The sequence below is a fragment of the Camelus ferus genome, chromosome 1 (genome assembly GCF_009834535.1).
Source record: "Camelus ferus isolate YT-003-E chromosome 1, BCGSAC_Cfer_1.0, whole genome shotgun sequence".
Classification (NCBI taxonomy): Eukaryota; Metazoa; Chordata; class Mammalia; order Artiodactyla; family Camelidae; genus Camelus; species Camelus ferus.
The window spans coordinates 96,093,709-96,113,104 of record NC_045696.1 but is presented as its reverse complement, the minus strand read 5'-3'; the positions used below and the strand labels follow the sequence as shown (position 1 = coordinate 96,113,104).

Sequence of the window (19,396 nt, the reverse complement as noted above, 5' to 3'; positions counted from 1 at the left end):
GGGATTAGGAAAAATGGTGGAACAAAAGCTAGATAGGCAAGAGAGATTTCTGTTTGTATACTAATAAACCGATTTTAATGAGTGGGTCTGAAACACCATCTGTAAAGTTGTGTACGGTGATACTTGGGAGAAGGAGCACCGATCATTTCTGCCTCTGGTGGAGCTGCTGCAGTGTGCCTGGCGCTGTGCTGAGGTGTTTCCACAAAGGTCTTCTGGCAATCCTGGGAGGCAGAAATGATTTTTCCTCTGAATAAACGATTGTTCCTCGTCATAAGTTAATAAATGATGAAGCCTCGATTTGAACGTAAGTCATTTTGGCCTTAAGGTGTATGTTGCTTTCATTACTCTATCAAGTATTTCTGATACATGCAGTTTTAGAAGGAAATGTCTGAGTATTTTTTTTTTTTAACTTCATATGCACCTGCAGTAGTGCTAAGAATTTGTGAGTGACCTAGGTGGCAGCTAACGTTTTATTAAAGCCTAGAAGCTCATCTGGAAAGAGTGTAATAAATGACACAGGAGGCCTAGAAATGAAGGGTGAGGAGACTTCACCATGAGCCAGAGTTCAGAAAAATTATGAGAGGATGCAGGTGGACATCAACCTGAGAGAAGTCTCTATACTAATAGAAAAGTGAGGCTGAGTCTTAACAAAAATCAATGAAGAAAAGCAGAATTCTTTTGGCTTCTAAAGAAAGACATGGATAGATTATTAGAATTAAGTGGGAAGTTGAATACTCTTCGCAGAAGGCTGTTTCTTTAAACATTTAGGGCATTGGGAGGTGGAGGAAACCAGGAAGGAGATGTTAGGGAAGGAACCAGCAAAGAGCAAAGTTTATTTTTGTTTCATTTTTAGTGGGAAAGTGAAACAAATTAAGAATTATTGCTAAGTGAGAATATTTGAAAAGTTGAGTGGAAAGTGTGGTAAGGGTTAAGACAGGGAAAGGGGAAATTTTAAAAGCACTGGGAACCATATAATGTCCATCATTTTGAATAGGTCATGGCTCCAGATTGCAAACTTGTATCCTTCAGTGACCACTGACAAGTTTTTATATAAATTGTCTGCAAAGAAAGGGTTGAAGATTGTGTTTGCTGCCGTTTAGTGGGTGGCTTTAGTCCTCTTTGCCCAGTGCTTTCCAAGCATATTTGGCACTTAGTTTTACCAAGGACACCTTTTTAAACATGCAGATTCAGTCTACCTACGGTGAGGCCCAGAAGTCCCATTGTAACAAACACCCCAGAGGTGATTCTGAAGGAAGAATTCTGAAGTCACATTTTGGTAAACATTGAACTGAACCATCTCTGTTTCCTTAAAGCAGTTGTCAGTGGTAACCGTTTAGGGTAAAGGGTCTATATGCCTTTTCATCTTTGAGGAAATCATTCCTGGCTACTGTTTATGTAGGTGCATAAGACTAGGATGTGTCTCCTTGATCACAAATAAATTTGCTGCCAAAGCTTAATCTTAAAGTAAAAGACTTTCTGCTGCTTAAAAGAGCTCTTGAACGGAGAAGGTACAGTGTTGCTTCTGGATTTGGTATCCACAGCAAGTGGGCCAGAAGGGCGAAGTGGACGTGGAATCTGAGCTTGGCAATCAGAGCATCCTTCAGCCTCACGTGCGGAGCAGGGCTGGGGGGTGTTTTCTAATTCCCTTTATATACTTTGAATATTCTGTATCTTACTTGGATGAAACTCACCGAAACATGAACTGGTAGACCAGGCTTTTAAAAATCTCTAAATACTGCTGAGAAACACAACATGGTAAGTGTTAAGGGACAATATAATAGTTTCTTTACTCTCATAAATTCTTATCCCGCTACTGGAATTTAAGGCAGGGAGTGAACCCCTCTCTCACAGCTGCACCACGGAGCCCAGAGTAGCCTTGGCACATGAACCTCCCCTGGATACATCGTACCTAGAGGAATAGCTTTACAGGATATATGATTAGGACTAAAACCCGTTATTCCTGATGTGTCCTCTAGTCCATTTTTATTATTCTTAAGTAATAGCACTTTTCAACCACTGTTCAGAGACAGTTTTTGGAAGCCTTAGTAAATTCTTTTATTTTTAAAGCATGTAAAATGTAGAAAAGACTTAACACTAAGTAAGATTAGTGCCCAGATGTCTCATTCCTGTTTTGTTCTTCCCCCATTCAGTAACTATTGAGCAACTAGAACATGCCAGGCACTGTGTCCAGTGCTGATTATTAAGAGGTTGGAATCAAGAACCCATCATTGTGAACCTTCTCTAGGAATACATTATAGTTGCTGCCATTTAATCTGTCCTTGAATGAAATAACTTTCTGGTTTAGTTTTGTTTTGTTTTTTAACTCTTCTTCTTATAACCTCAGTAGTGCCTGTTCTAAAGTCAAGCAGACCATATATAATAATGTGATTCCTGCAAATTCTAACTTGCGATGGGATCCAGACTTCATGATGGATTTTATTGAGAATCCCTCAGCCCGTAGCATCAACTACTCAATGCTGGGCAAGATCCTCAGTGACAACGCGGCCAATCGCTACAGCTTCGTCTGCAACACACTCATGAATGTGTGTATGGGCCATCAGGACGCTGGAAGGTGAGCAGGGGTTCACGGTGAACCTCGTGGTTACTGCATTGGTGCTGCTTTGTAATTAAGGTCTCTGATAATTGCCTAAGCTGACATTTGGCTTTTGTTTGCTGCTTTTTTTTTTTTTTTTTTTCACTTTTACTTTATTTCTGAATTTACCTCTGTTCTACTCTGTGATTTCCATCTGGCTTATTGGTCTGGCATGAGATGCTCTAGATACAATCTATAAGTTATCTGACCCATTTACAAAAATATATATATAATAAAAATACAAATTAAAAATACGCATATTTTGAAAAATACTGGATGTAGGCCTGCCATTTAATTTTTTTGATGCCCTTAAAAATGTAAATTTCTATGTCAGCTTGATTCACAGGACTACAGAGATGTTAATTGGCGTCTCTACTGGTTATTGTTTGTTGCTTAATAGCATTAACTGTCAGAGAACATTTGAAGACTTATCCTTTCCCGTCTGTTCCAGTTCAACTAGGTTATTTGACAAGTGGGTTTTGGTTACATCCTTCAACCTAAGAAATGAACGCCACGTTTGATGATACTGAAATTATGTGTTTGTTAAGTTTATCATATGTGAGTCTGTTCCTTTCTTGTTACTTTTTGCCGTCTCCTTTTTCTTCTCTCTAGGATTAATGACATAGCCAATTTTTCCTCCGAGCTGACGGCGTGCTGCACTGTTCTCAGTTCAGAGTGGCTGGGAGTCCTGAAGGCTCTCTGCTGTTCTTCAAACCACGTGTGGGGGTTTAATGACGTACTTTGCACTGTAGACGTAAGTTTTCTTTTTCATTTAAAAACTCCACTGTGCCATTATATATTTAGTTAGTGGGTACTTTTTAAAAATTGATTCTGACTTTAACTGAAATGGAGTAAAAATGGTTTTTTTCCTCCCAAAGCAATAAGCCGGGGTATGATTGCCAAGGATTAAGTAAATGAAAAAAAAAAAATCGAAGTAAATAAGATAGATAGCCTAATCTACAGCAGAGATGCCAAGAGTTTCCTTATTTGTTAGCTGAGATTTTCTTGTGTGTGGTCTCCTCAATGCTGTTTGTTTGTAGTTTTTACCGAGTGCTTTGGGTTCCTTGTGGCACAGGGCATAATTTAGCTAGAGTAGTTCACATTCTGAAGAGAACCACTTTGTTGCTTTACGATGAAAAATCATCTAAGAGCATAGGTTCTGTCGTGCCGCATCAGGACGCGCAGGCTCAGGTGCAGAGCGGGGCCCAGGCTTCCTTGGTGACTGTGTCTGGAAGTGTATGAAGAGAGAGCGCGTATGTATCGCAGATTCCCTCAGCTGTCACGTTGCATCCATGGTGTGTGAATTTCTTAAAAGGTCATCTCGGTTCTTTTTTTCTGCCTGTCACTCCCACCGCTTCTTGGAGTTATTCGTGTTATATATTTGTATATCTCACGGATAAAAGAACTTTGTCCATTTTAAAAACTGTCTACCAGTTGAAGGTTTAATTCCAGTTCTGGTGTCTCACGACCGGTGGACAAGCCTACTCCCTTCTGTGGGCACCTAAGATTTTATGTATATGTAACACATGTGTGTGGCCTGCTTTTCCAGACAGAAAATGACCCCATTTTTATCTTTAACATGATTCCTTAACCTCTCAGTTGTTTTTTGTTTCCCTTTAACTCCGCTTTCCTCCCTCATCTGTAAAACTGAAATTAATAATAGTATGAACCTGACCGTGGTGTGCTATTAAATGAGGTGACCAACCTACTCACTGGCATACAGACGACTTAATGTGAAGGCTGCTGTTATAGCTGTTTTTCTCATTATTTTCTGCCAGAGTCTTGTGAGATCTGTAAAGCATAGAGGAATTAGTTTTCCACCTCTTTCTCTTCTCTTTCTTGCATTCTCTCTCTCTCACTTACCCTCCTTCGCTCTTTCCTCTTTAAATTTAGAGGTCGGGTGAAAATGTTCAAAGTTGTTTTTAAAACTAATTTAATTATGTTACAAAGTCGTTATTAGTTATTCCTGAAAGGAACTTCCAAAATGTGAATAGGGCTTGTTTTTCAATTAAAAGAACCTCTTTGTTTTCTCTCGCTTCCTAATGGTCCTACCCTGCAACGATAGATTATAGTGCATTCTGCTAAAAAGGTTTATTTATGCTACATCTTTTAGGGATTTCTTGATTTTGCTTTTTTGTTGTTTTGTATTTCAGTGACATGTACTCAAGGTAAAGCTTAGCATCTTCCTGTAGCTTTGGGATGTGGGCAAACCTCATTCTTTGTGTTACAAAGTAGAAAGAGGCCTAGAGGATGGTAATCATAAGTTATTTCACTCTGTTGGTTCGTTTTGGGAATTGCGATCTTATTGGTGTTGCCTACATTCTCTTAGATAATAATCTTAGATGTTACTGAAAAGGATGTTAGGTATTAAAACGTGTCAATGTTTTTCTTGAAGGTGAGTGACCTTTCATTCCATGATTCATTAGCTACTTTCATTGCTATTCTGATAGCACGACAGTGTTTCTCCCTGGAGGACGTCGTGCAGCACGTCGCTCTTCCCTCTCTCCTAGCCGCAGGTAAGGCTGCATCCAGGCGCGGCGGTGCTTGTTTGACTGTTGTCTGGTACAGTGGTTTCTAACTATTATGATGCAGTGAAAGTAGAATTTAAGGGGACTTGCATTGGGCAGTGATGTCACATCAAGGTAGAGATGGTAGAATTATAATAGCTGTTCCAGTGTTCCTATGGAAAAGGCTGGAAATGACTCTTAGTACCTGCTTTTAAGGAGGCACTTAGGTTCCTCGAGAAGCATGGCCAGTGCTGTGCCTTACTTTTTACCGTTAAGGAGCATTGATTTATTATTCCAGAATACGTAAAGTAACAGAAATGCTGAAGACACGTTCTTGGGTACGTTAGAAAACTCGCTCTTGAAATCCCTCTCTCCTAGCTTGCGGAGATGCGGACGCTGAGCCTGGGGCGAGAATGACATGCCGACTCCTGCTTCATCTCTTCCGAGCTCCCCAGGCCTGTCTGTTACCCCAGGCAACTGGTGAGCCGACAGCTGGAAAATCTTGGATGTTGTTTTCATTTGGAGCTATAGGTTCTAAACTGACCGAGTGGGCCGTCCATTCTGTAATTTCCTTCCTGGTTTCGGTGGGCTTACTGCGAGGCAATGAGGGAATGGGGTTCTGCCACTGGGAGGGGCTGTCAGCACCTTTCACTTATGTAATGTCAGGATGTATTGAGAAACTCACAGCAAGAGTTAATACACAATAAAAATACCTCTGCTCTTCAGCCAAGCGGTGCTGGTGGGCAGCATGATCTTCCAGCAGGTCCTGTATGTGTTCTTAGGAACCACACCGTGGTGGCTTAGGGCAGTGGTGATTCATTTGTTCTTACTACTTAGGTAAAAGGAGTAAGGTAAGGATTCTAGGGGTGTTAGTGCAAGTCTGTTCCTAAGGATCATTTCTGTGTGTGTGTGAGACAGACAATCAGCAGAACTGGTTAAAAGTCCTGCTAACTTTTTTTTTTTAAATACATCTCAAAAAGAGCAAAGCCATTGTCTTAACAATGAAAAAGAAAAGGTTAAGTAAGGAGTACTTGGCAGTGTTTCTTAGTGGGTCCATGAAGCTTCAATTAAAGCTGGCTAATAGCAATTAAGCACCCACAGTCTAACAATGAAAGGCCCTGCTGACTGTAAACGGTTACAAAAGATTGTTAATGATGGTGATGAGACTATTAAGGGTTTGTTGTTTTTCTCATAGGAAAGCCTTTCCCCGGAATAAGATCATCCTGTGACAGACACCTCTTGGCCGCTGCTCACAACAGCATTGAAGTGGGAGCTGTGTTTGCTGTCTTAAAAGCAATTATGATGCTTGGTAAGACTATCCTGGCACTCAGCTTGGTTAATCACCAGCAACTGAGGCAAAATAATTTGTATTCAGGTGTAACTCTGTATTAGTAGAAACTTTTTTGTTTGTTCTCCTGGAAAAATTGTTGGCTTTTTTCCAGGTTCATGTTCAGTTAGACTCGGAGGAGTCTGTCCCTTACCTGCAGTTCTGGGGGAATTTAAAAATAATACTTTTTTGTGGCATTTTTAACTGCAGGACATCTCATTCTGATATAATATAGATCAGTAGACCCACAGGGTTGTTTTGATTTCATTTATTGATGGAAGTCACACTTTGTGATGGACACAGTTGACTTGGTAATCTATTTAAAGGTTTAAATTTCATATTATAGTCCAAGAGTAGAACACCAGAAAATCCAGGTTTTGACCTTAGTTTTTCTGCTTCCATCGTGACCCAGAACAAGTTTATATCTGCCTGCCTTTTTTTTTTTTTTTCCGTGAATCAGGTGGTAATTGTAGTGATACTGATACTGTTGATAAATCAATATTAAATTATCACAACTTCATTTTCATTTAATTTATAATATCCAAGGCATCTTGTATCTTTATTGATATAAATTCTCCTAGAATTTTCTGTTCATTTACAGTGCAGTACCTTAAGATACTTCTTTTCTGTAGATTATTTATGATTTGAAAGATTAGGAAGCCTTGAATTCACATTGTCTAATTTCAACTTTGGGTACCCTCTTTTGGTCTTGACTAAATGAAAGTTATTTCATGTTCCAAGGAGCCCCCTTTGATTAGAACTGCAATTACTGAGGGGATAGGAATTGTTTCAGATGAGTCTTAAACGTGTTTGAGAACACACCCTGACCCTTTCCGCTCCTCCTTGAAAAGTGTTATTTGGTGATGAGGAAGGGCAACAGGGTTTTCATAAAACAAACTATTAAAAGTTGACCTTCACACACACACACACACACACACACACACACACACACTCCTTTTGAAATGTCCGTGGACTTTGTAGTAGAAGGGGAAAGGCAGAGCCATGTGGAGGGCCACACCCTCCCTGCTGAGCTCAGGAGCAGGGGCTTGTGGTGGTCTACAGCCGACATCAAATGCTCGTTTCACTAAGATTGCTCTGCTCTGATTATGTTTGAAAGGAAAGCTGGCTGGTCAATTCTATTTAAAAATAAATGTATGGACCTTGAAGTCAGGGACTCACTTTTTTACTGCAGTATCTCTGATGGCCATTAGAGAAACTAAATGGTAGGTTTTTACTAAGCTCATGTTGGAAGTGTGAATGCATAAGTGATAACCATTTTAATGGCAGAATCCAAGATGCGTACCATCTAGACATTATCCCCTTGATTTGTAGGTCTGGTCCAATCCCAAGTAAAATTTGCCAACCTCATTAAATATCCAAATAACTGTATTTTAATATCCATGCATAGTCACCAGTGTTTTTTCTTTGATTGCCTTCCCTTGACTTTCTAATTGGCCTCAGTCTTGGTAGACTCTATAATAGCTTCCTTAGTGATGGGGGGTTCTTCAGGTCTGAGAAGTCAGGAGCAGGCTTGCTAAATGTCAGCAGAGCCTTGAACAAGGCAGCCACTGAACACTGTATTTCTTGTATTGTCTCTGCGATTGCAGAAGTTTCTGGCACAGCCTTCCAGACCTTCTCTGTCATTCTAACAGCTAAACTGAATGAGGATCTCCTAGACTGGCAGAAGTGTTTGTTTCTTTGTTTTTGTTTTTACAATTGTATTAACCTCACCATGTCCTTATCCATGTTCCCTCAAGTCCTGTCCGCTGGGATCTATTTTGAGTTAGAGAGATAGAGCTGTTTTATAGAATTTGGTTTCTAATTTCTGTAGTAGTTTAACTTAAGGTGTAGAAATAGTTGTTTATATCACCTAAGATTGGAAGAGTCATGCTAAATGTTGGTACGTGTAGAATTTGGCCTTTGTTTCAGCTCTATTGAATTAAATAAACTTCTGTGAGTCAAGTGAGCTTGGTACTTATTGTATGAATATTTGAATGAGAAAGGTATGATTATACGTAACAAGATATCAATGAGTTGAAATGTATTGTTTATTCCTTCCCTCCTCCTATGATTTTATAATACTCACTAAGCAATTCTGATTTTTTGAAATTTTTTCAGCAGGGTCAAAACTTTTTCTTGGTTGACCTGTGGGTTTTAAAAGGCTTTTTGCACTGACCTGGGCTTGGTTTCACTTACAGTGAAGCGCTGAGGGCCTTGTCTAAACTCATTTGTTGGTTTCAGAAAATTTTCCTGTTCTATGCTCATGATTCTGTGGGTGAACAGACAAGACTTTGGAGGCTCTGTTGCCATTTGGCAATCTTTATTATCAAATTCTATTATTTTCTCCCTTTTAAAATATGGCAATTATTTGTCTTTCATGGCTAGAGAAGATGTCTTCTTTCTAGCTATTCAACCATTCTGCTCAGTTCCCCTCTCCCCACCCCCAGAACTTTGTTATGAGGAAAACACTTTCCTTAGCTTCATTTTACTGAATATGTTAGAGATTAATCAGCTGAGGTTTTCTAATTTGGATGTATATGGAGAGGAAAGTGAAAGGCATGGGTTATTCAATGAATGCCCTATTTTCCAGGGCTTCCTTAGTATGCATTGCCCTTTTCCATCCCCAGGGAAATAAATCTCTCTTGTCAAGAAGTTGATAGTAAGGTGGGCTAAGGCAAAACTTTTCTCTTGACCTATGGATAGAAAATAAGTCATTGTAAGAGAAGAAATGGAAAAGGGACATCTAGAAGGGTGAGTAACCCATTTTTTTCCTTGTCTATAAGTCAAATGAATTTGAATACATTCGTGCTTGAAATATTGGTGAAATCCATGTTCTGTGATTATTAAGTGTGATTCCTAATGGCCTTTCCAAGTTTGGTGAAAGCATACTTAATTCTGTAAATAAAATAAAGAATGAGTCTTGAACGTGCTTTTTCTTTCCCCCTCATGTCTGGTGAAACTTCTCTGCGTTCTAGCATTGACTCTCCTGATCCATTCTCTCTATTGCTGAACATCTGGCTGTGAAATGATGATCCCATTCACATGTTTTAAATCCCTGAATGCTTGGCTCGTTTATTTTCCAAATATCTGGCAATATTTTGAACTTCTGTGATTTTGCTTTTGTGATTCTGTTATTTAGGAGATGCCAAAATTGGCAATAACAGTGTCAGCTCTATAAAGAATGACGACTTTGCTGTGAGGGGTTTACGACGGGATGGGAATGCTGATGACATCTGGGCTGCCTCGCAAAATTCAAAATCCTGCGGGAAAAGCATTTCCATAGAAACTGCCAATTTACGAGAATATGCTCGATATGTACTGAGGACTATCTGTCAACAGGTACGCTTCAGATTTAACTTGCCTTTGACTTTGGCTGTGTAACTGTTCTTTTGGAGAGAGAGGCCCAGTATAGTAGGAAACTTGTACATAGATGGTTCTCTTTTTCCTGCTAACTTTGTTTTGAAATAATTTCAAATTTGCTGAAAAGCTGTCATCATGATAAATGGCTCTAGTATACCCTTTAAACACTCATTTTTTTTGCGTATTACTATATCTGCTTTATAATTCTATTTTTGTGTGTAAATGTGGATGCGTATACTTAAAACATTTTTTGTTGTTGTTGAACCATTGGAGATTATGTGAGATACATTATTCTACTTTACTTTTCAATACTTCCTCCTTTATTGATTAATATAAGCAAAATACAGTTATCAGGAATCAGGATATTTAGTATTGGTGCTGTAAATTTTTTCTCACCTATGGGCCGCATTCCAATTTTGTCAGTTTCCCAGTAATGTTGGATTTGTCTGAAGTTTCCTGTAAATTAGCTTCAGATTATGCATTCCTGGCCTAGATACCCCAGAAACAGGCTGTGTTCCTCTCCGGTAATCACATGCGAAGGCACGTGATGTCTATTTGCACCTCAGTGGTGATGTTAATTTTGATCAAGCTGTCTCCATTGAGTGGTTTTTTGATTTTTCTGTTGTATAGTTATTATTTTTTCCCTTGCAATTAATAAATAATTTTAGGGAGACAACTTTGAGACAATGCCAAGTTTTCTGCTCCTCATCAAACTCCCCCACCTCCCACATAGCATCCATTTGATTCTTGTCCAAACCAGTCTTTACGGTGATGGTTGCAAAATGACTTTTCCCAGCTCCTCTGTTCCCTCCACATTTTTGAGTTTGCATTCTACTCTCAGGTAGAATCTACCCTCTCCCTCCCTCCCTGCCATTCCCCTTCCTCCTTTCCTTCTGTTCATTTGTTTTCTGTATAGATCGTAATATACTGTCCTTAGATATTTTCATGTTCAAGTTGTCCCAGATTTGTTCAGTGTATGAATCTTTTCATACTGGCTTTTGTGTTATTTTGACATACATCTCCCCGCCCCCACCCCCACCCCCGCGTCTTTTTTTGAGTAACAAGTATTTTCTACTTTCTGGCCTGTCTTGTACTTTCCCGGTACCGAACCTGGAATTACTCATTCCTTCATGGAACGCCGAAAACCAAGATCTGGGCACTGTGTGCTTATTGCTGTGGGCAATGTGTGGGCAATTGCTTCTAGGCCCTTTCAGCAGGAAGAGCTAGGGAAAAAAAAAATCCATCGGCATAATTGTGTGTGTGTATAATCATGAGTTTATACTGATACCACCAATGTCAATCAAAATGCACAGATTTTTGTTTGCATTCCCCCATTCCATATTATTAATTCCATATTAATTACTGCCTTCTTCCACAGTAAGAACCCTGGCTACCAGTAACATCAGCCATTTGCTCTTTTGTGGAATTCTGCAGTACACTTGAAGTAGTTTCAGGATTACTGCACCCACACCACTGTGAAAAACAAACCTACTGCAAGAAGTTGAGGATTTGTTTGCAGTTCTGTTTTCCCTAAGGGTTTACAGAATTGTGTTTAAAAGTTCTTAGACTTTTCTCCTTCATTGTGGATGTGTTATTCACTTGAAATAGAATTGATTTCATTTATATCTATATGCATTCAGTTTAGATTTCTTTTTCTACCCTGGCTCTGTTTTTAGAATAACGTACTTCCAAGAGTCAGCTAGCAACAAGGTGTACTCAGAGATGCACGCCTCCCTCCCTTAACTTTTCTACCCTGTGTCCTCCCTGCTCTAGGTGATTGAGTCCATTATTTTCTGGTTTATCTTTCCATTTTGTAGAAATTCTCCTTCTTTATTAAAAAAAAGATACACCATATATACTCTTTTTCACTTTGCTGTAGACATAATGTTGACAGGGTCATGTTTTTATTAAGGGTAATTGTAACCATGGTAAACGTTAGCTATTAGTCATATAGATATTGAGAATATACTGAGTTGTGCCTTGGTTTCTAACTGTGGATGCACACTAGAGTCACTTGGGGAGTTTTAAGAAAATTTGATGCCTAAAATATTACTGGTGTCTGGGTGACATTACCTGAGATTGATTTAATTGCTCTGGTATGGGGCTGGAGCTTTGGAATTTTAACAAGCTCCCCAGATGATTTTAATGGACAGCCAGCATTGAGCCATTGGTGTAGTAGTTAAGCAGGTTTCATCTGAAATAGATCTGGGTTCAAATTTGGCTCTGGTACTGTTAGTGATTTTTTACCCCATTTAGTACAAGAGTTTGCCTTTGAAAAAATGGTAGAGAATAGCTGGTAGAGGTTTGGATTGGTGGAAACTCCAGAGGTCAGTTAGCCATATGCATCAGTAGCCTTAAATTTTTGCTCTCCTCCTTTACCCAGCAACTGCGTTTCTATGAAATTATCCTAAGTAAATAATTGTACAGAGAATAGATGTGCACACATAGTTATTTATAACAGTAACATTATTCATTATGGCATCCAAAAGAAAGATAATTTTATAAATGCTATGCTGGGTTCTGTTTCTTCAGTGGAATATATTATAATGCATCATAAAAATGATGAAAACATATTATAATATAGAATCATTCTTGTTATATAGCAAGTTTAAAGAATGATTACAAAACAGTACTTAAAGCAAGGCCCCATTCTCCAACTGAAAACACATACCAGTATTTTCTTTACTTAGCTTTCTTTTCTTTTTTTCCGGCACATTTCTTTTTTTGCATTCCTTATTTAAAATTTTCTGTAACCATGGTTCCACTTTGTATTTTTAAGATGTCAAAATGCTAGAAAATTGGTCTGTAAGTCTGTTCCCTCCTACTTTTTTCATCTAATATTTTTTTTAATGGGAAGATTCCTGCCCGCTTTATTGTGCACCATGACTTTAGTACATGTTACATACACGGATAGTCTCTGCCTGTCAGTCTCACTGCTGTGTTATTTTCAGGAATGGGTAGGAGAACACTGCTTAAAAGAACCTGAAAGATTATGCACAGACAAAGAACTTATCTTGGACCCTGTGCTCTCAAATATGCAAGCACAGAAATTATTGCAGCTTATCTGTTATCCTCATGGCATTAAAGAATGTACAGAGGGGGACAACCTACAAAGACAGCACATTAAACGTATTCTTCAGGTGAGTGATAATCTAAAAGATTGTATTTTTTCTCATTTGACACATTTTTCTGTGGTTATAACCAGAGTTATATGTGTCACTGTTAACTAATTCTTAAAGTCAGAATTAATTGAAGTTTAGAACTCCCAATTTTTTGTGTAATTGCCATGTTTTATTGCTGGCTAGATATACATGCTGCAAATTGTATACAATCATTGTATAAGTATTGGTATTTTAACTCAGTGCTGTATTTACATGAGAAATAAGCTTTGTAGGGGATTGTCTTAAATACATTATTAAAAAATACTGAAATCATTTTGTAATGGGATTAGTTAGATAACTTTTGGGAGAAATGCTTGTCTTCTTTCTTTCCCGTGCCTAACTGAGTGAGGCACATTATTTTAATATTGCTATTTATTTCTTTGTGTCTATAATGAATATCTGTAAGAGACTTGGAAGCCTTTTGATTTATATAAATCCTTTGTGTGGAATTATTCTGTTTTTTGAGAGAGGGAAAACTGCAAGGAATTATTAGATTTTAAGATATATTCAATATTTTTAATGTGTTAAATCCATTTTCCCCAGAATCTTGAGCAGTGGACACTGAGGCAGTCTTGGCTGGAACTTCAATTAATGATCAAACAGTGTTTGAAGGACCCTGTGAGTACATATTGAAAGCATGTATGTCTATCAAATTTTATGAAAAGCTAAACCACATTTGAGGGCAGCATAAAACACATGCACGCTGGTTTTCTTACGTCCAACTCCAGGGCTCTGGTTCGGTGGCTGAAATGAACAACCTGCTGGACAACATTGCAAAGGCGACAATAGAGGTATTCCAGCAGTCCGCCGACTTGAACAATAACTCTCCTAATTCGGGTATGGGCCTCTTCAACCCAAACGGGATTGGAAGTGCTGATACAGGCAGCACAAGACAGAATGGGATAAAGACATTCCTAAGGTATTTTTTTCTGTAGTTTTATATTGCTGTCATTAATTTTTCACATGTAACTGTACCTTTTATTTGCACAAAGCAGTTTTTCATAAAGCTGCAGGAATGTGGAGAAAATAATTACTTGCAAGTGTCGATTGTCATTATTTAATAAGTTAAAGGGTCGTGCTGCTGAGGTGGGTGATGTCTTGGCGTTGGGGATATTAAGTCAATCAGGCCCAGACTCTTTGGAACCACAGAGGGCATCTGGGATGGATGAATTTCTCTGCTGTCCCTTGAGGCTACTGTATTCCATGGCATTCATTATGTAGGAAACACTCTTTCTGCCGTCTTTATTAATTGGCAGTTTTGCTCAAATGATAATCACAAAAGGCAGATTGACTTGTATTTCATCATTTTGGTATAAAGTGTAACGAATGGATTTTAAAATTTGGAAAATTGGTTATTAACATGCTTAAGCATAATCAGAACATTTCCTATTTTAACCATGACAGAAAAGCGTATTACTCTTTGGACAAAAGGACTGTCACTGCTCAGAAAGCCAGAACCGTGGAAAAACACTTTTATAGATTATAAAAAAAGTTTAGTGACAGTATCCTCTCGGCACCCCACCTTTTATTGCTCTCCGTCAGTGACTGAAAATTGTGTGCAAGTGTCTGGTATTTGGATAGAGGAAAGATCGTGTAGAAATAAAAGAGAAGAATTTAGACTAATCGGTGTGTCTTGTGCATCAAAGTTATGCTTTGGAGTTTCCGGTGGAACTGCGAGAGCAGGGAGAAGAGGATGCCTCCTTGGGAATAACACCTGTTTCTGATTTTAGTTCCTCCGAACGCAGGGGCGTGTGGCTGGTGGCCCCCCTAATTGCCAGGCTGCCGACCTCTGTGCAAGGAAGGGTGTTGAAAGCCGCTGGGGAGGAGCTGGAGAAGGGACAGCACTTGGGTTCTTCCTCAAAAAAGGAACGAGACAGACAAAAACAGAAAAGGTATGGCTGGAAGATGTACTTCTATGTGAGGGTTTAAAGAGCAGTTGAGAAAATCCAAAATCCTACAGACATCCACGCTCATTGTACAGAGTCCACAGAAATTTCATCTTTAAATGGAATTGAAAATATTCTGTTAGGCAAGGCTCTGTTCCTAAGAGATTCCAGATGATCATATTTTGTACACGAGTTCTCAGCCCTGCCCAGATGCCCCAATTACACTGACGAACTGTTAAAAATCCTGACTTTTCAGCCCCACTTGCTGAATCAGATCTGGATCTCCCCTTGGTCCCTGTATTCAACAGTTAATTTTTTTTCTTATTATTTAAGTATTTATGTTGAAAGCCATAGAATTATAATTCTGTCATGCTGGGCCCTGAAATAGTTACTAATATTTTTAATGTTTCCGGCTCTTGTTCTAGACTAGATACTAACTTATAAGCCTTCAAGTTTAATGTTTTCTTAAGTTTATGCCCCAGGAAAGGTTTCAGATAATTATACTGGAAAACTGACCACGTAACAAGAAAGAGCAGAAGCACACTCTAATGTGAAAGTGTGATGGATTTAGCACCCCAGGAGTGGAAGGATATAATGATACTTCCTAACGTGGAAAAACAAAAGCTCTGAACATCCAAGTGTCTTGTCCCCTAATCACTCATAATTTAGGAGCTGCTATTTACGGAGCCCTCATGAAATGCCAGCCCCTGTATAAAACTCATGTACCTACATGAACTTTTAAAGTCTCACAGCAGTCATATGTGGTGGGTGCTCATTATGTCCTTTTTATAGATGAATAAACTGAGGCACTGAAAGATTAAGTAAATTTCTCAAGGACATGCAGCTAAGGAGGTATAAAGCTAGGGTTTAAACCCCAGTGGTCTGGCCTCTGAATCTGCCCTCTTAATTAAAATACATTTTGATATTGACCTAGTTTTGTATGTATGTTGTTTAATATCTGGTTGTTTCATCATTGTTGCCTGTATTTATTAACCAACCAGATGACTCAATTTTAGTTCTCAAAGTTTATGATGCTATGTCTGTTGCCTCACTTCCCACGGCGGGGACAGATGGTATTGCAGAGTTTAAAGATGTCTCTTCCCAGGTCAGCCTCTCTCTGTTCTGCTGGTGGAAGATGAAGCAGATTGAAATATTCTGATCTTGATCTCATTTTAAGAAATTTTTATTTCCAGCGTAGCAAAGTTAGTCAGTGTGATTTGTCAGTTGTTTCTGATCATTGAAGAAATAATACTAAAATGCCAATTTTTAAAATGGAGTTTTTTAACCAAATGTCTTCAAACTCTTTTACAAGTCAAGTCCGTGGGATGTGGCGGAGCTGCGCCCTAGAGGACACTAGCAAGCCTGCTGTTTCTGGAGCCCTCAGACCTGGTGCTAATCTTAGCTCTGCCCATGCCTGCTATTTGGTCCTGAGAAATGTGCTGAAAAACAAAACAAGCACAACCATCCTAGAGCCTGTTTCCTGGACCCCAAATAAGGATACTGCTTGAGAGAAATGTTGAAATTTTTCATTGTATTCTGTGTGTCAAGTGATTTTCCTCCTGATATGTATCTTTACATTCTGTTTACTGATGTCAGCGACACATTCTCTAATCTTTGCACCCCCTACACACTCACATGCAGTATGAATGTAAGTTTGGGAATGCCTTCAGGGGCAAGAGAAAATATTAAATTATTTAGAAGCATTACAGTGGCTTTTAATCACGTTAGTTAGAGATATGATTTAACTTTTCAGGTAGCCTTGGCTGTTTCGTTCTCCACTCCCTTTTCAAATAGTAAAATAAATAAGAGCCAGTAACCCGAGGGCAGGAAATCAGTGTTGCCCAGGAAGTAATGTGTTCTTTCTAACTAGATCTGCTGTTATTACTTCCTTCATAGTATGTCTCTTTTGAGTCAACAACCATTCCTCTCACTGGTCCTTACCTGCCTTAAGGGACAAGATGAACAACGGGAAGGCCTCCTAACATCTCTGCAGAATCAAGTTAATCAGGTAAAGTGCAGGAGAATATTGAGCCAGACAAGTATTTTTCTAACGGCATCCATTTGTTCTCCTTTCAGATACTGAGATTAAACTCATAAGGGCCCAACAGGTTTTGACTAGATGCAGGAAACATAGTCCATATCCTGTCTCCTGCCTGGCATTCTGGTCACCACGAGATGAACAACAGTGTCATATTAATTATGCGTTGGATGAGTGCCTGTAGACTATAGAAGTAACATCTGCATACTGCTCATAACTTTGTCGTCTCTACTGCTCTCCCGACCCTGCCTCCTGGGAGAGGTGCTGGAGCAATCTGTTGCAGGAGGCATGGCCATAAGACAGACAGACCTCTCTCCAGGTCCTCAGCTGAGTTTCCACATAGCAGGCAGGGTCTGAGCTTGAGCTCTGTAGCTTCAGAAACTCAGTTTTACTGCCAGAGCCAAACGGATGCCGGTCAAGTGCACAAGGCACTCACTTACAAGTCAGAAGTCATTTTGGTTCATTTATAGAGAATCTGAACTTGGCTTTTCCACCAACCACAGTTCTCCTGGTCACTCTTTGGGGCACTCGTTTTCAATGCACCACAAAGAAACTGAGTGATCAAATTGGAATTAGAAAGTATAGAATGGAGCAAAGTGGATAGGGTGGTCCTGTGGGGTGTTTAATCCTGCAGTAGAGCCCAATGGAGTGTCCTGTGGGGCTGTGGTTCCATGACACTGTGTCTTCTTGAGTGGTCCTGGATGAACACGAACAAGTCACTTGGTCCTCTCGTCATCTCCTACCTTTTGGCGATGTGAGATCTGCTCTCTACACAGCAGCCAGAGGGATCCTTTATAAGTGTAAACCACGTATTCTTCCAGTACCCAGAATGCTGCAGTGTTTCTTACTAAAACAGAATAGAAGTTCACTGTCTGGTTGTATAAGGCCCTGCATGATTTGGCACTGGCTCCCACCTCTGCCTTGTTTCCTGCCAGTCATGGCCTTGCCCACTCCATTCTTTTCAGTGTCCGTGTTGCTGTTCCTTGGACTTGCCAAGCACATTCTCGTTACAGAGGCTTTGCGTCTTTCCTTCCCTTCCCTGGAAGGCTGTTCCTAGTTATTGGCATGGCCGCCTCCCTCACCTCCACAGGTCTCTCTCCGCTCAGATATCACCTCCTTAGCCACTCCCTGCCCTCCACTCCATCACTCTGTAAAAGTCAGACCACAGTCATTATCTAGCCCCCTGCCCTGATTGATACCACATGTTCCAAACTTATTTTTATTTGTCTCGCTGCCAGAATTTCAGCTGCATGACACCCTGTGACAGCCTGTGTGTTTTGTTAAACTGCCTTGCACCTTTCACCTGCCTTAGGGAAGGTCCATCCGTACCTTCTGATGCGATTTGCAAAGTTCTTTCCTTTAACTGTGCAGTGCACTTACAAGTCCATCTGTTGGTCTCAGTTACTTCTGCATGTGACTCATTTCAGCTCTTTTAAGATGATTCCTATTAGGAGCCATATTTCAAAGCATGGCAGTGTGGGTTTTTTTTTTTTCCTTATGTCATCTGATTCTGGGTGTTCCCTTCTTGTGGTTTGCCTTCCTAAGCAAACCTTCCCTTCCCCAACATTAGTCTGACTCAGGAAGCACTTTCTTAATAAATTGATATGCCTTTCAACTGATGCCCAAGATGTCACATTTTTCAAAATAGCTTACGTAATCCTTATCAAGAAAGACAAGTCTAAAAGGTAACAAGCCTCCCTTCAATGAAATATCAAAATAATACATTCGCTAGGATTCACAGCATGTCCCTAGAAATATAAGACAATATAAAATGTAATTTTATCTATCTTTAGCTTCATACTTACCTTTATAAGACCAGTGAAATGATAGATTAAAAAAATTTTTTTTGCCTTTTTCCATTTTATTAGGTAGAATTATTATAGTCTAACTGCACATATACATTATATTGCACATAAATACATATATATAATATACTGCAATTTTTTTTTTCAGTTTATATGTATGTACTAATCATTGTTTCTAAGAACAGATTAGAACTTTAGCTTTTTAAACTTACGTAGTTATCAAAGGAATAAAGTACCTTCATTTTTGTTAATGCTTAACTTGATGGCCCCCTAAAGGATTTTCTAGGACTTAGGATATGTAATTAGATAAGATTTTTCTTAACTGGATATGTAATTAGATAACAAAGAAATAACCAGATTTCTATCTGCTTGGAGGAAGGGGAGGAAAGCTCAAATTTTATTTTTCCCTTGTTTGTTTATCTGTTAAACTAAGAAGTTGTTTTTGACTATCAGTAAAAAGCTCAATTTAACTTTAAATATGAGAGGAATCAAATTTTAACAGGGAAAACAAGTTTTGTTTTTTTTTTTCCTCATTTAGATTTTAAGTAACTGGAGAGAAGAACGATACCAGGATGACATAAAAGCTCGGCAGATGATGCACGAGGCACTGCAGCTCCGCCTAAATTTGGTAAGAGACTCTTCTGGCGTTTTCCCTCCATTAAACTTAGCTAAATGTGACAATAACTCCAGCTCTCCACTCCTCTCCTACCATGGTCACA

General features: G+C 39.2%; 2 protein-coding genes across 2 annotated transcripts in view; one reads left to right on the top strand and one right to left on the bottom strand.

Moving 5' to 3' along the window:
- MED12L (mediator complex subunit 12L) overlaps positions 1–19,396 on the top strand; it is a 292,633-nt gene that overhangs the window by 231,995 nt on the left and 41,242 nt on the right. The window contains exons 22-33 of the mRNA XM_032486297.1: positions 2,345–2,572; positions 3,206–3,347; positions 4,989–5,109; positions 5,479–5,580; positions 6,296–6,409; positions 9,567–9,766; positions 12,739–12,927; positions 13,492–13,566; positions 13,677–13,867; positions 14,679–14,840; positions 16,731–16,842; positions 19,216–19,305. Coding sequence (XP_032342188.1) covers positions 2,345–2,572; positions 3,206–3,347; positions 4,989–5,109; positions 5,479–5,580; positions 6,296–6,409; positions 9,567–9,766; positions 12,739–12,927; positions 13,492–13,566; positions 13,677–13,867; positions 14,679–14,840; positions 16,731–16,842; positions 19,216–19,305 — 1,726 coding nt within the window. The remainder of the gene's footprint in view (positions 1–2,344; positions 2,573–3,205; positions 3,348–4,988; positions 5,110–5,478; positions 5,581–6,295; positions 6,410–9,566; positions 9,767–12,738; positions 12,928–13,491; positions 13,567–13,676; positions 13,868–14,678; positions 14,841–16,730; positions 16,843–19,215; positions 19,306–19,396) is intronic.
- Positions 1–19,396, bottom strand: part of P2RY12 (purinergic receptor P2Y12) — a 44,486-nt gene that overhangs the window by 22,749 nt on the left and 2,341 nt on the right. The window lies entirely within an intron of this gene.